Raw genomic sequence first — 12,995 nt, forward strand, 5'->3', positions numbered from 1 at the left:
CGGTTTTCTTAGCTGTTATCATGGTTTTCCATCACTTTAAGATCCAATGCATAATTAAAATAGGGTCTGGCATGTAACTATGTCCTTCCTCACAGTAATCCACTTGTGCCTCAGGTCAATCTGCTTATTCCCTTTGCCCGAATGCATTGCTCAGAACATGCCATCCAAGGTTCACCCCAACAGCAGCATCTCATCAAGGTTTCCCCTCTTGCTGATCTCCAGAACCACCTTATGTTTTGGTCCGCTCATCTCTCCACTGGCCTGGCTAATCTCATTGCTCCATCAGTGGGTCCTGCCTCCCCACCACAGGGTCCTGTGGCAATTCCTTGCAGAACATTCAGCACCATCTGGTGCCACTGTGTCCTTGGAGCTGGAATCAAGCTTCCGGAAAAGCAAGAACTTTTCTTTTTATTGCTGATGAGAAAATAGGACTTGGTGTGTATTTGTGGGGTGGCTGAATCTTTATGTACTTTATGTACCGATGTGGAACAATCTCTAAGATCTGCCAAGTAAAGAAAAGCAAGGCACAGCAGAGTGAGCTGCCCATTTTGCACAGAAGGTGTGGGGGGAGATACACGCCCACTTGTGTTTATATATGGCTCAGGCCTGGAAGGCTCCTCTTCTGCTCAGGCTACACTTGGATCAACAGTTACCACTCTGCTCTGGCTCTTTAAGAATTGGTTCATTTTTAGAACCAACATCTTCATTTTCAAAACAAGGTCTCCAAGGCCTTGATTTGCTTTAGGTGACTGAGGAAGCTTAACACCACAACAAGCAAGTATGGAAAAGACCCAAGCAAGCCCTAGTATCTCACCTCTTCCAGGAAGCCAGTTTGCAGAACCCAGGTTCACCTGTTCTACACCAAGAGCCCAAACAGTTCCACTTATGTTCCTGCATGATGTTTTTTTACATCTTCTGAAGCAATATAATATTTTGTCACTGCCCCAAGAACCTCATGTCAGCTCATCACACCTAGATAAGTGGAGGGAAATAAATACCCTCTGGGTGGCTCCTACACAAGAAAAGACTAGTGTTGAAATAGCTTACAAGGCATTTATTAACAGAAAATAATCTGAGGAGTCCTGTTCACAGACGGCGACCACGGCGACCCCCCTTCCTGCGGGTGCTGTCGGAGGGGATGGGGGTGACATCCTCTGTGGGGAGAAGAGAAAATCAGTGCCTGGAGCTGGATGGGAAGAACCCCAGGCCTCCCTAGGCCAATGGTCTAACCATTCAGCAGTAGATCCTATTATTCCCCAAATGTATTCCTATTATCAACAGATGAATGGGGAATTGTCCCACCTTCCACATCCTCAAAATTCCCGTCAATGTCTCAACCTCAAAATCAGGAAGAAAGATTTAGAAATGACACTAGGCCATCCCAATGCAGATGGGAAGAACACCATGCAGCTCCTTTCAGCAAATGTAACTGCCAAGACACCAAACCAGGCTCTGTACAAAATAGGAGCGGTACATGATTTCTGGGATCAATAAATACCCGCTGGGTGGCTCCTACACGATAAGGTTTCATTACATTTCTTCAAATTCTAAGACTTATATCCCCTGGTCCCCATTTATTAAAAAAATTAAGATCAGTATGTGCCAGATTAGTTTCAAAACTAACGTGTTTGTGAGGGGGGAGACTTACCAATCCGCCCAATCTTCATTCCCGAACGAGCAAGGGCTCTGAGAGCTGACTGGGCCCCAGGTCCAGGGGTCTTGGTCCTAGGAAGTAGAAGTTCAAGTTAGACAAGCCAATGGTAATCTCCATAAGATCTCATAAATTCTCTAGTTCACAACTCTCTAATGACAAACCTCATGTAAAGGGCCAGACAATAAATATTTTAGGCTTAGTGGGGTTACTATCGCTTCTGTTGTATAGCCAACAAACAAAAATTCCTTTAACTATTATTAGAGTAATTTGAACAGACAGTACAAAAAAAAAAAACAACAACAGGTCAACCTAGTCATAGGTCAGTTTGCCCTGCTCTGCCTGCAGCCAGGTAAAGCCCCTTCCCTTCATGCCACATGCTGTGACCCTTAAGTTTTCTTTGCTGCTCTGTCCAAGACACTACCACCTCTGCAAGGGACCACTTGAACAGCTTTCTATCTGGTCTACACCCTACCTGGCAATCATTTATTTTAGCTTTCATGCCCAATAAAGCCCAAATCGTTGTCCTGTTCTATAAGACCCAGCAGGCTCCATCCCTGCATCTCTACAATCACACCTCATGCTACTTTCCTCCTCCTAGTTGCCCAAGCTCATCCTTACCCCAAGAACTTTTTCTTGCAACCGTCTCTAGCTAGAATACCCTCCTTCTGCCTTCCCCTCTCTGAAAGACTTCTGGATATCATTTAGGCCTTAGTTGAAAATATGTTATCACTAACCCCATACATTCTCTTCCTAGTGTTTGCCACAAATAGAGGCCACACACCCACTGCTGCTCTATTTGCTTAAAGTCTGACTCTCCCACAAGCCTAAGTTCCATACAAGGAGGACAAGGGCATTATCTGATTTCTTCTTTTTTTTTTCTAGTATTGGAAACATAGTGATTGGTATACAGTGGGCACTTGATAAGTTATATGTATATGCCTAAAATATCTTGTTTCAGATTACAACAGAAAACCAAATCTCTCAAATCTAAGTGCTCTGGCACCTAAGCCCAGTTGTCTTACCACCACCCATCTCCAGCCTTATATACCTGTTTCCTCCTGTGGCCCGGAGTTTGATATGTAGGGCAGTGATGCCTAGCTCCTTGCACCTCTGGGCTACGTCCTGGGCAGCCAACATGGCAGCATATGGAGAAGATTCATCTCTGTCAGCCTTCACCTTCATCCCACCTGTCACACGACAGATGGTTTCTCTGGGGACAAAAGCAGAGTCATTCTTTTTCATCTCCCAACAATGATTCACTAAGTGATTATCATGTCTAACAAATAAAGACTGCCACAACTCAGGTATGGCAGAGCTTGAGTAAACTTGAGCATATATCTTGATCCTGGCCAAGAGTCATGAGCTCTGACTTCATGGGGTTCAGTTTAGTGGGCTGAAAGACACAATACAGCTAAACTTTATATTTTACTTTTGCATTCAATCTTTAAAGATTAGTCTATGAGATGTGTATTAATATCTTCATTTTATGTAGGAGAAAAATCAAAGTCAGAATCTGAATGACTTCACAAAGAATGTCTCCTTTTAATTCCTAGAAAATTATGCATTTTTGGACAAAGTGAGCAAACACATTTCTTTACCTGGACAAAGCATTAATTCTTTAGAGAGAACTTCCTAAACTGGGGACATTTCTTCCCTCAGCCTCTTGCCAGGTGGGTTTTGTGCCCCTCCACCCAGGTACTTACTTGCCAGAAAGATCAGTGACGTGGACAAAGGTGTCATTGAAGGATGCAAAGATGTGGCAGACACCAAATACATTCTCTCCTTCAGCCACCTGAGGTCCAAGGCTGATGACCTGTTCTTCCTTCTTTTCCTTTCCCTTGCGAGGTGCCATTTCTGAATAAAAGAACCTTAGTGTTAATGACAAGATTTCCATAGCTAGGCGTGATGGTGCATGCCTGTAATCTGAGCACAGCTCAGGGGGCTGAGGAAGAAGGATTATAAATTCAGGGCCAGCCTCAGAAACTTAGTGAGGCCCTGTCTCAAGATAAAAAAATGAAAAGGATCAGGGATATGGCTCAGCGATTAAGTGCCCTTGGGTTTAATCCCTGGCACGCAAGCACGCGTGCGCATACACATACACACACAAACCAAACCACCCAGAATCTGCTGTTCGTAACTTTTAAAGAAATCCCAAATTTTGCTTCTTTTTGTCCCTGATTCCCTATACCTAGGACTATGGTGTACTTTCTCATCTGTGTCTCACCACAACCCATTTTTCCCTGTACTTGGTTGACGTCAACTAGTGACTAAAAAGCAACGTGCCATTAGGTAATCCTTCTTCTGAAACTACTAAAGCATAGCTACACAGAACCTTTAGGATAAGCCTAAATTCTAGCAGCTGACCAAAAGTACCCTAATTTCTACCCCAAATAAGGCCAACTCACTTAGGCTTAGGTCTCTGCAGACCTGAGTTCAACTGGCAATTTTATCTAACTGGGCAAATCAATTATGTTTTCAGTGGTATGAGGGATGGAACCCAAGGTCTTACACATGCTAGGCATGTGCTCTACCACTGAGCTACATCCTCAGCTGGCAAATCAATTCTTTCTGACCCTTCTTGTTTCAAATACATTCAAAAAAACTTTTTGTTGATTTATCCAAAGTAACACAGGAATTCAACTGCAGAAATCAGAACCAGTTTAGATTAATTCTTGATCCACACACAGCAATGCTAGGAGTACTTCTAGGTTTCCTGGCCCTGGATACTATATATCAAAAGGCAATGCCAAGGCTAATACCTATCTATGTATCAGCAATGGTGCTCCAAAGATTCTTTATTCAAGTGGGGAAAAAAAAAACCGGCCACGTCTGAATTCTGAACCAATTCTTTAGCTTAGCATTCAGGGATCTTTTACCAATATGGCCCTCAACCCTCATTTCCTAATTCTATGCTCACCTGTTCTCTCCCAAAGCCAATCTAAATCATCTTCGCCTACCAACCTTATCTCCTTCTACTACTGCTTTGAACCAAGTCCTTAAACTTTACTAACACCAAATATTAAAGGCACTAAAACATGCCCTCCAGAAAAAGACCCATTCCAGAAATCCAATTGGTTCATGAAACCAAATAGCTCTAACCTGACATCATCTATAAGGTTAAGTGAAATCACAGGAACACAGGATTACCAAAAAAGGCACACTGACAGGAAGGTGAGGAGAATGGGCAAGGCTAGGAGGACTGCTTTCTGCCTAAAGCCCCAGGCCTTCTAACCCCCCTGAGGCTCAAGCATCAGAACAATTTCTTAACATTATCAGAAGATACCAAAACTATGAAGGGCTCAAATGAAATCAGGCTATAGCCTGCAGAAGGAGTTAAGACAAGAGGTGCCACCTAAGATCACACCATTTCAGCCCTGTACTCTGGCCAGATCCTTCTACTTCACAATTACCCTAGATTTTAAAAGTCTGTCTCCATTGCTCCTGGATCTCTCTGGTGCTTTTTTGTGTGCAAAACCACCTATTCCCACCATCAAATTAGATAAACGAAATTGGTACTCAGTGGGTAAGTACTGTTAAGGAAGGTGCCACAGGAAATCTTACCTAAGCGAGTATTACATCCAGTATCTACCTGCATTTCCCCGATCCTAAGGCCTTCAAGTGTTGAGGAAATGGTCACTCAGGAGTATTAACATACCTCACACACTGATGTGCAGTCCCTACAATCAGCTTCTGAGTAGGGCCCTGAGGGCCCAGAACTAGCATCAAGAATCACCCTGATTCAGAAGCACCCAACACAGGGCCCGAGTCTTTCCTGCATTCTCACTACAACCGCACAGGACCGACGTATTAGTCCTATTTTCCAAATCCTAACTTGAGATTAGACACAGGTCTGCAATCGCCCAGGAAGAAGCTAGCGGGGTAGGGTGGGAGGAGCCCACAGACCACGGTCTCTGGGTCCCGTAAGTCACGCTGTGCACTCGCTGAAACGTGACTTAGTTCAGAGCCAAGTCCTGGACTCGAGTTGTGTCCACTTCACAGAAATAAGTCTCCCCGCCTCCCCCCCTTTAAAACCAGGCGACCTCCTTCCGAGACAAGGCGCGAAGTTGATCCTAGACTGGCCGGGCTCGGAGTCTGCCGGTAGCGCGTCTCTTGCCCAGCACCTGACTTGGCTTCTGCCGAAAGACCCCACTACCACGTCCCGAGCCCCGCCGGGCCCTCTGGCCACAGGATGCCGCACGATTATGGTGCCTGGGCCTCATACCTGCGCGTCGCCTCCAGACTCTGCCACCGGAAAGAGAGATTGGGAAGGGGCGGGGCGATGGGTCATTTCCGACTGCCGGAAGTATACCGCTGAGGTCACGGGGGCGAGGTCGGCTCCCGGAATACGACGCTTTTATTGCTCACGGAAAGACTAAGACTCCGCCCTTGGGGAAGATAGTTTACTTAAGGGAGAGCGAAAAGAGGCACGGGGATGAGTGTTGCGCGAACGGGCTTGCCTACGGGACCGAACGAAGCGGATACACCCACGAGGTGAGGCGGGTTTATGTTCCAAGATGGCGGGGGGCCGGGACTAGATAGACTTCCGTCGTCCTAACCCCGAGCCTAGCATCCAGGGAGTGGCAGCGCACCTAGTGGCGTGGAGGGGAAGAACAAGAAGAGACTTCTAATAATGTACCTTTGGCTTATTTTGTGCAGCCTGGAGCAAAATAAGAATGTTTATATGCCAGCCTGTGCTAAGCAATTTATATGCTTTATTTAATTCTCACATTTTCAAGCAGCCTTTTGGTTTCCCTTGCACAGATGAGGGATGTTAACAGAGACCACATAATTGTAGTGGATATGAGATTCTGATTTAAAACTTGTATGCTCAATAGCCATTTCCATATATCCCTTTAATAATAATATAGAAGGACCTTGAAGGACTGGAAGAATGTGTAGATGGAGATGTGGAAAGGGCCAATAAGTGTATCTAGCAGAACTGGGTAACCATGCATACATTGCATGCACAATATATATGAAATCTATATAATGAAATGTAGATATTGTGTATGTTGGAAAAAATGAGCTAGCATGAAGAATAGCATATGTCTGTATGAGCTGTTGACCACTTTGAAAGACTTCAGTTTATGTAGGCATTTTTTTTTTTTGTACTTGGGATTGAACTCAGGGGCCATTATACCTGGCCAAAATTTTTCAAAAAAAATCTGTAGTATCCTCTTTTCACTTTATAAAAACAAATAAATGCTGGGCATGGTTGTGCATGCCTGTAATCTCAGCAGCTCCAGAGGCTGAGGCAGGAGGATCATGAGTTCAAAGCCAGCCTCAGCAATTTAGTGAGGCCCTGAGTAACTCAGTGAGACCCTGCTTCTAAATAATATACAATAAAAAAAAGGGATGGGGATGTGGCTCAGTGGTTTAGTGCCCCTGGGTTCAATCCCTGGTACCAAAACAACAATAACAAAAGAAACAATTAATACAGAAACATGAAAAGAACAAGAAAAAAAAAAAGAAGTAACAGTCTTAATCACTGCTGTTCATAACTAGGCATATGTCCTTCCTAGGAATCACTTATGCATGTACATACAGGAAGAGACTCTCTCCTTTTAAAATTTTTTTTGTAATTAGTTATACATGACAGTAGAATGCATTTTGACACATCATACATAAGTGGAATATAATTTCTCATTCTTCTGATTGTAAATGAGTGGAATCACACTGGATGTGTTAATCATATATGTACATAGGGTAATAATGTCAGATCGTTCCACTGTCCTTCCTACCCCCACTACCTAATCCAAAGTACCTCTCTTCCTCCCTAGCCCTGCCCCTTATTGTGAGTTAGTGTTGGAATATCAGAGAAAACATTTGGACTTAGGCTTTTTGGGGATTGGCTTATTTCCCTAAGCATGATGTTCTCTAGCTCCATCCACTTACCAGCAAATGCCATAATTTCATTCTTCTTTAAGGCTGAAGGACTCTCTTTTTTAAGAAAAGAAAAGAGCTTTACAATAATTTGCCTTTTATGGTTTTAAAAAAAAGCTATGCTCATTATAAATAGTCCACACAATACAGAGAAGTATGTAGTAAAAAAGTAAAAATTGCCCCCCTAAGTTTTCCTTCTAGAAGCACACTATTATGAAATTAAAGTACATTATTCCAGAAACATTTTATACCCATATGTATACCAATATCTTTAGTATATAATCTACAATTTTATGTAAAAGAAAATTACATTTTATTTGCTATTTTGCTTTTTTTCACCCAACATCATTGTAGATACCTTTCCATAACAACCAGTAGAAATCTGTGGCTTTTTATGTATTTATTTGTTTCCTTGCTTGTTTATTTATTTAATTTTGCAGTACTGGGTATTAATCCAGGACCTCACGTACACTAAGCAATCACCCTACCACTGAGCTACATTCTTAGCCCTTTTGTTTCTAAATTTTATTTGAAACAGGGTCTCACTGAGTTGCCTAGGCTGATCTCAAACTTGAGATCCTCCTGCCTCAGCCTCCAGGGTAACTGGAAGTACAGTTGTGAGCCACTATTCCTGGCCCTATAGCATTTAATATATATATATATATATATATATATATATATATATATATATATATATATAATTTGTTTACTTTTTTTAGTTGTATGTGGACACAACACCTTTATTTTATTTTTATGTTGTGCTGAGGATCGAACCCAGGGCCTCATGTATGCTAGATGAGTGCTCTACCTTTGAGCCATAACCCCAGCCCCCTATAGCATTTTTTAAAAGAAATATTTAACTTTATTATTTTGAATATAAAGTCATTCACAAACTTTTTAAAAAAATATTTATTTTTTAGTTGTAGTTGGACATAATAGCTTTCTTCTATTTATTTATGTGGTGCTGAGGATCAAATCCAGGGCCTCCCACGTGCTAGGCAAGTGCTCTACCTTTGAGCCACAACCCCAGCCCCACACAAACATTTTTTTAAAGTTACCAAAAAGTATACCAAAGTCTCCCCCCAAAATTCATCTTTTCAACTGTGTCCCCAGAAATCCTCTTCCTTACTAGTTACCATGTTGTGTCTTTTTAACGACTATTGGTATCACTTTGTATAGCTGTATAATTGCTTCTTTAACCAGTTCTTTATTGATGGATGTTTAGATTAATCTCCAGAATTTTCAAATATAAAACTGTCAAGAACACACTTGTCCTGGATGTGGGGTGGCACAGCCTGTGGTGGTACCAGATGCTCAGGAGGCTGAGGCAGGAGGATTGCTTGAGCCCAGGAGTTTGGGGCCAGCCTGGACAATGTAATGAGACCCCATTTCTTCAACCAAACAAAACAACAACAAAAATAACCCACTTCTGCTATCTCTTCCTCAAGGTAAATTGCTTGAAATCAAAGGGAACATGCATTTAAAAAAAATTTTTTTTTGGTATCAGGGATTGAACCCAGGGGCATTTTCCCAGTGAGCCATGTCTCCAGCCCTTTTTATTTTTGAGAAAGGCCTTGCTATTTTTGCTTAGGGCCTCATGAAATTGCTGATGCTGGCCTCTGACTTGTGATCCTCTTGCCTCAGCCTCCCGAGTCACTGGGATTACAAGCGTAATCCATTGTTCCTGGCATTAAACTTTGATATATGTTGTTAAATTTTTCTCCTGAAAGTTTGTATCACTTCACTTCTATAAGCTGAGAAGCTAAGTTCATCCTTGTTGCATCCCTTCTCTTCATGATTAGTGAAGTCAGACATCTTTCTGAATGTTTTGACCATTTGCATCTCTTCTATTAATTGTCTCTCTGTGTTCTTTGAAGGCCAGGGCTTTTTGTTCTCAGGTAGTGTGTTCCCCAGCAGAGTTGGGATAGTGGTGGAGACTGGAGTATTGTGGGATGAGCTCCTGCTTTGAATCAGCATTGTACTATAAACAGAGACCTCTCCACCTGGCAGAGCGAAGGCTTTGTGGAGGGAGCGTGGCCAAAGGCAGCCCACACAGTTTCTTCAGGACAGATTTTTCCACAGAGAAATAAGAGAAGTCTTATTTCAGAAACTATAGTAGTTACTACTTCAAAACTCCTCTTGGATTATTTAATCAACATGTTTGTGATTCTACAAATAGTTTTTAGCTGTGTATTCTTGAATAAAAATTAGAGCCTATCTAGGGATTAGTTTTCTCATATATAAAATGGTATAATAATAGTGCTTTTAAAAACATATTGATTCCGGGGCTGGGGATATAGCTCAGTTGGTAGAGTGCTTGCCTTGCATGCACAAGGCCCTGGGTTAGATCCCCAGCACCAAAAAACAAAACAAAACAAAAAAACATATTGATTCTGGTGTGGTGGCACATGCCTGTAATTCCAGTGACTTGGGAGGCTGAGACAGGAGAATTGCAAGTTTGAGGCCAGTCTCCGCAACTAAATGAGGCCCTGAGCAACTTAGACCCTGACTCAAAATAAAAAATAAGAAGGGCTGGGGATGTGGCTCAGTGGTAAAGTGCCTCTGGGTTCAATCCCTAGTACCAAAAAAAAAAAAAAAAAAAAAAATTGTTGAAAACATATATCTTTGTTGGACTCCTACTCTGTAGCCAAGCTCTAGGATACAATCATAATGGTATTTAAACTAAGACTTGAAAGTAGAGTAGGGAAGCTGAAGCATGGAGTGGCATGTACCTGTAACCTCAGCTACTCCAGAGGCTAAGGCAGGAGGATCACAAGTTTGAAGCCAGCCTTGGAAACTTAGTGGGATCCTGTCTCAAAATAAAAATTAAGAAGGGCTGAGGTGGGCTGGGGTTGTGGTTCAGTGGTGAAGCACTTGCCTTGCATGCATGAGGCCCTGGGTTTGAGCCTCAGCACCACATAAAAATAAATAAATAAAAAATGAAAATATTGTGTCCATCTACAACTAAAAAATATATATTAAAAAAAAAAGAAGGGCTGAGGATGTGGCTCACTGGTATAGTATCCCTGGGTTCAATACTCAGTAATGGAAAAATGAGTAAATATATGAAGTAGAAATTAGCTAAATTAAGACAGGAAGAATGGAAGAATGGTCTGAGTGTGGAGATTCGTACATGCAAAGATCCTGAGGTTAAGAATGTGTTAGGAGAGTTCAAATTATTAAAACTTTGCTGGTATGACTAGTGTGCTGTGAGAAGGGGAGAGGGATGAGTGATCAGATTGGAGGAGCGGCAGAGCACTCCTGCAGTGTCTTGCCTCTTCTCTTTCTCACCCCCACCCCACTCCATACGCTGTCAGCATTGTGAGTACAGGAGTGTGCTCACCACTCACAGCTTAGTCATTCCATCAGTGAAGGCTGTGAGCATTGCGTATGTGTCTAGGTTCTTGACACTTGGGATACATTGATGACCAAATCAGACAATGATTCCCACCCTCTTAAAGTTGACATTCTGGAAGAAAGAGCAGCTGCAGCATCTGAGTAACTTTCCCATTATTTTAGTAGGCGGTTAGTGCTAGGGAAGGAAGAAAAAGCCAGGCAGGTAAGGAAGGGAAAGGGGTGGGGCAGGTGGCAGAATTCAGTGCAAAAGGCGGGAGTCTGGAGGAGAGGTTTGAGCAGAGGTTTGAGCAGAGGCCCGAGGGCGGAAGGGAGTGTTGCCAGCATCTAGGGGAAGATCTTTATGGGGCTCCTGGGCACATGCGCATGCCCAAAGGCGGAAGTGTGGGGGGCATATTCTGGGGGTGGTGGGAACCCGGGTGGTAGGAGCCAGTGTAGCTGGAATTGAGTGGCACTGGAGGGGGTGGTCAGAGAGGCAATGTAATGATCAGAGGTCATGTGGCCCCACAGGGCATTGTAAAGACTTTGGTTTTGCTCTGCGTGGAGCTGTTGAGGGTTTTGAGCAGAGGAGGGAGGTCTGATTTGTTTTAATAGGTTCACTGTGGATGCTCTGTGCAGAGCCCACTGAGCCTCTGGAGGGGTGAGGGGCAGAAATAGAAGCAGGATCAGGGTTAAGAGGCTTTTACAGTAAACCAAGTGAAATGTATTGATAGCCGAGACCAGGGGGGCCTCAGTGGAGGCAGAGAGAAGTGGTTCAAATCTGCCTGTAACTTTGAAAGTAGATCCAACAGGATTTCCTGCAGATGAAACGAGACGTGGGCTGGAGGAAGAGCACCGAGAGCCAACTCCCGCAGTCAGGGCTGGGTTACCCGAAGGGTGAAGCTGCAGCCGCCGGGCTGGGAGGCCGAGGGGAGTGAGGGCTCGGAGGGGAGACCCGAGTTGGTATTGGGCCTGAGTTTAGGGTGTTATTACACACCAACTGGACATGTCCAGGAGGTTGTCAGGTTGGATGAACCTGGAATTGAGGAGTAGGCCTGGACTGGTGTGTAAATCTGGGGTCTTGGGCATAGGGGTGATATTTCAAATTGGGGACTGTGACCACTGAGGGCCGTGGTGTAGGTGGAAAAGAGTTCTAAGGATGGAGTGTCGAGAGCGTGGGGGGGGGTCAGTGGTGGAGTGTTTGCCTTGCGTGCCCGGAGCCCTGGGGTCCTTGCACATGTGCATATGTACTCGATGGAATAAGGAGGAGACAGCCAGTGAGAAGGAAATAGTGAGGGTGAGATTGGGGACTCCATGAAGGTGTTCCAGGAAGTCACATGAAGACACAGTTGGGAAGGGAAGTGGGCAGCTGTGTTGGGGCACTGAGAGGTCCTGTAGGATGGGCACCGAGAGTGACCACCAGGGACCATGAAACGAGCAGGTTTCATGGGGTGGGGGAGCTGGAGGAATGGCGAAAGCTTGAAGTGAGTATATTTAAGAGAGAAAGAGGGAGGTGTAGATAGCTTTTGAGTTTGTTGCAAAGGGGCAGATGGAGAATGGGGAAATTTCTTTCTTTTCTTTTCTTTCTTTCTTTCTTTCTTTTTTTTTTTTTTTATTGATACCAGGGATTGGGTGCTAAACCTCTGAGCCACATCCCCAGCCCTTTTCATATTTTAGTTAGAGACAGGGTCTTGCTCAGTTGCTTAGGGCCTCACTAAGTTGCTGAGGCTGGCTTTGAACTTGCAATCCTCTTGCCTCAGCCTCCCAAACCACTGGGACTATAGGCATGTGCCACTGTACCCAGCAGAAATTTCATTTTCATTTCATCCAGGCATGAGAATAGCCTGGATGTGGCAGTGAGAAGCAGGAGTGCTCCCTGTCTTCTGCCCCCTCCTTCTCTCACTCCATAGGTTCATGAAGGACGAAGGAGAGCCCTCAGGAGGCCTGTGAGGGGCAGCAACCCCAGGGGAGAGCTGCATTTCCTAAGACAAAATGGGACTATGCAGAGAAAAGACTAGGGAACGAGGAGGTTCTGCTGCAGACCTTCTAGAATTCCTGAGGGCAGCAGAAGGCCTTGAGGAGGCGTGTAAGAAAGGGACTGAGGACAGGGACTAGAGGACCGTGG

General features: G+C 44.0%; 2 protein-coding genes across 4 annotated transcripts in view; one reads left to right on the forward strand and one right to left on the reverse strand.

Moving 5' to 3' along the window:
- Window positions 1-1,039: 1,039 nt before the first annotated feature.
- Window positions 1,040-6,006, reverse strand: Rps14 (ribosomal protein S14). Of its 2 annotated transcripts, none has more exons than XM_005324158.5 (5): window positions 5,877-6,006; window positions 3,358-3,508; window positions 2,703-2,864; window positions 1,649-1,725; window positions 1,040-1,154 (listed from the first exon to the last, which is right to left on the reverse strand). In XM_005324158.5, the coding sequence occupies exons 2-5, from the start codon at window positions 3,504-3,506 to the stop codon at window positions 1,087-1,089; spliced, it is 456 nt and encodes a 151-aa protein (XP_005324215.1). In that variant the 5' UTR covers window positions 3,507-3,508; window positions 5,877-6,006; the 3' UTR covers window positions 1,040-1,086. The 2 variants fall into 2 exon arrangements, with proteins under 2 accessions (XP_005324215.1, XP_021581349.1); XM_021725674.3 differs by lacking the exon at window positions 5,877-6,006 and adding an exon at window positions 5,695-5,847.
- Window positions 6,005-12,995, forward strand: part of Ndst1 (N-deacetylase and N-sulfotransferase 1) — an 81,169-nt gene continuing 74,178 nt past the window's right edge. Inside the window, exon 1 of one of the 2 annotated variants that reach the window (XM_021725672.3) lies at window positions 6,005-6,145. The gene's annotated coding sequence lies outside the window, so the exon portion shown is untranslated. The remainder of the gene's footprint in view (window positions 6,146-12,995) is intronic. The other variant, XM_078047804.1, reaches the window with a different exon arrangement.

Source organism: Ictidomys tridecemlineatus, chromosome 1 (assembly GCF_052094955.1).
Source record: "Ictidomys tridecemlineatus isolate mIctTri1 chromosome 1, mIctTri1.hap1, whole genome shotgun sequence".
NCBI lineage: Eukaryota > Metazoa > Chordata > Mammalia > Rodentia > Sciuridae > Ictidomys > Ictidomys tridecemlineatus.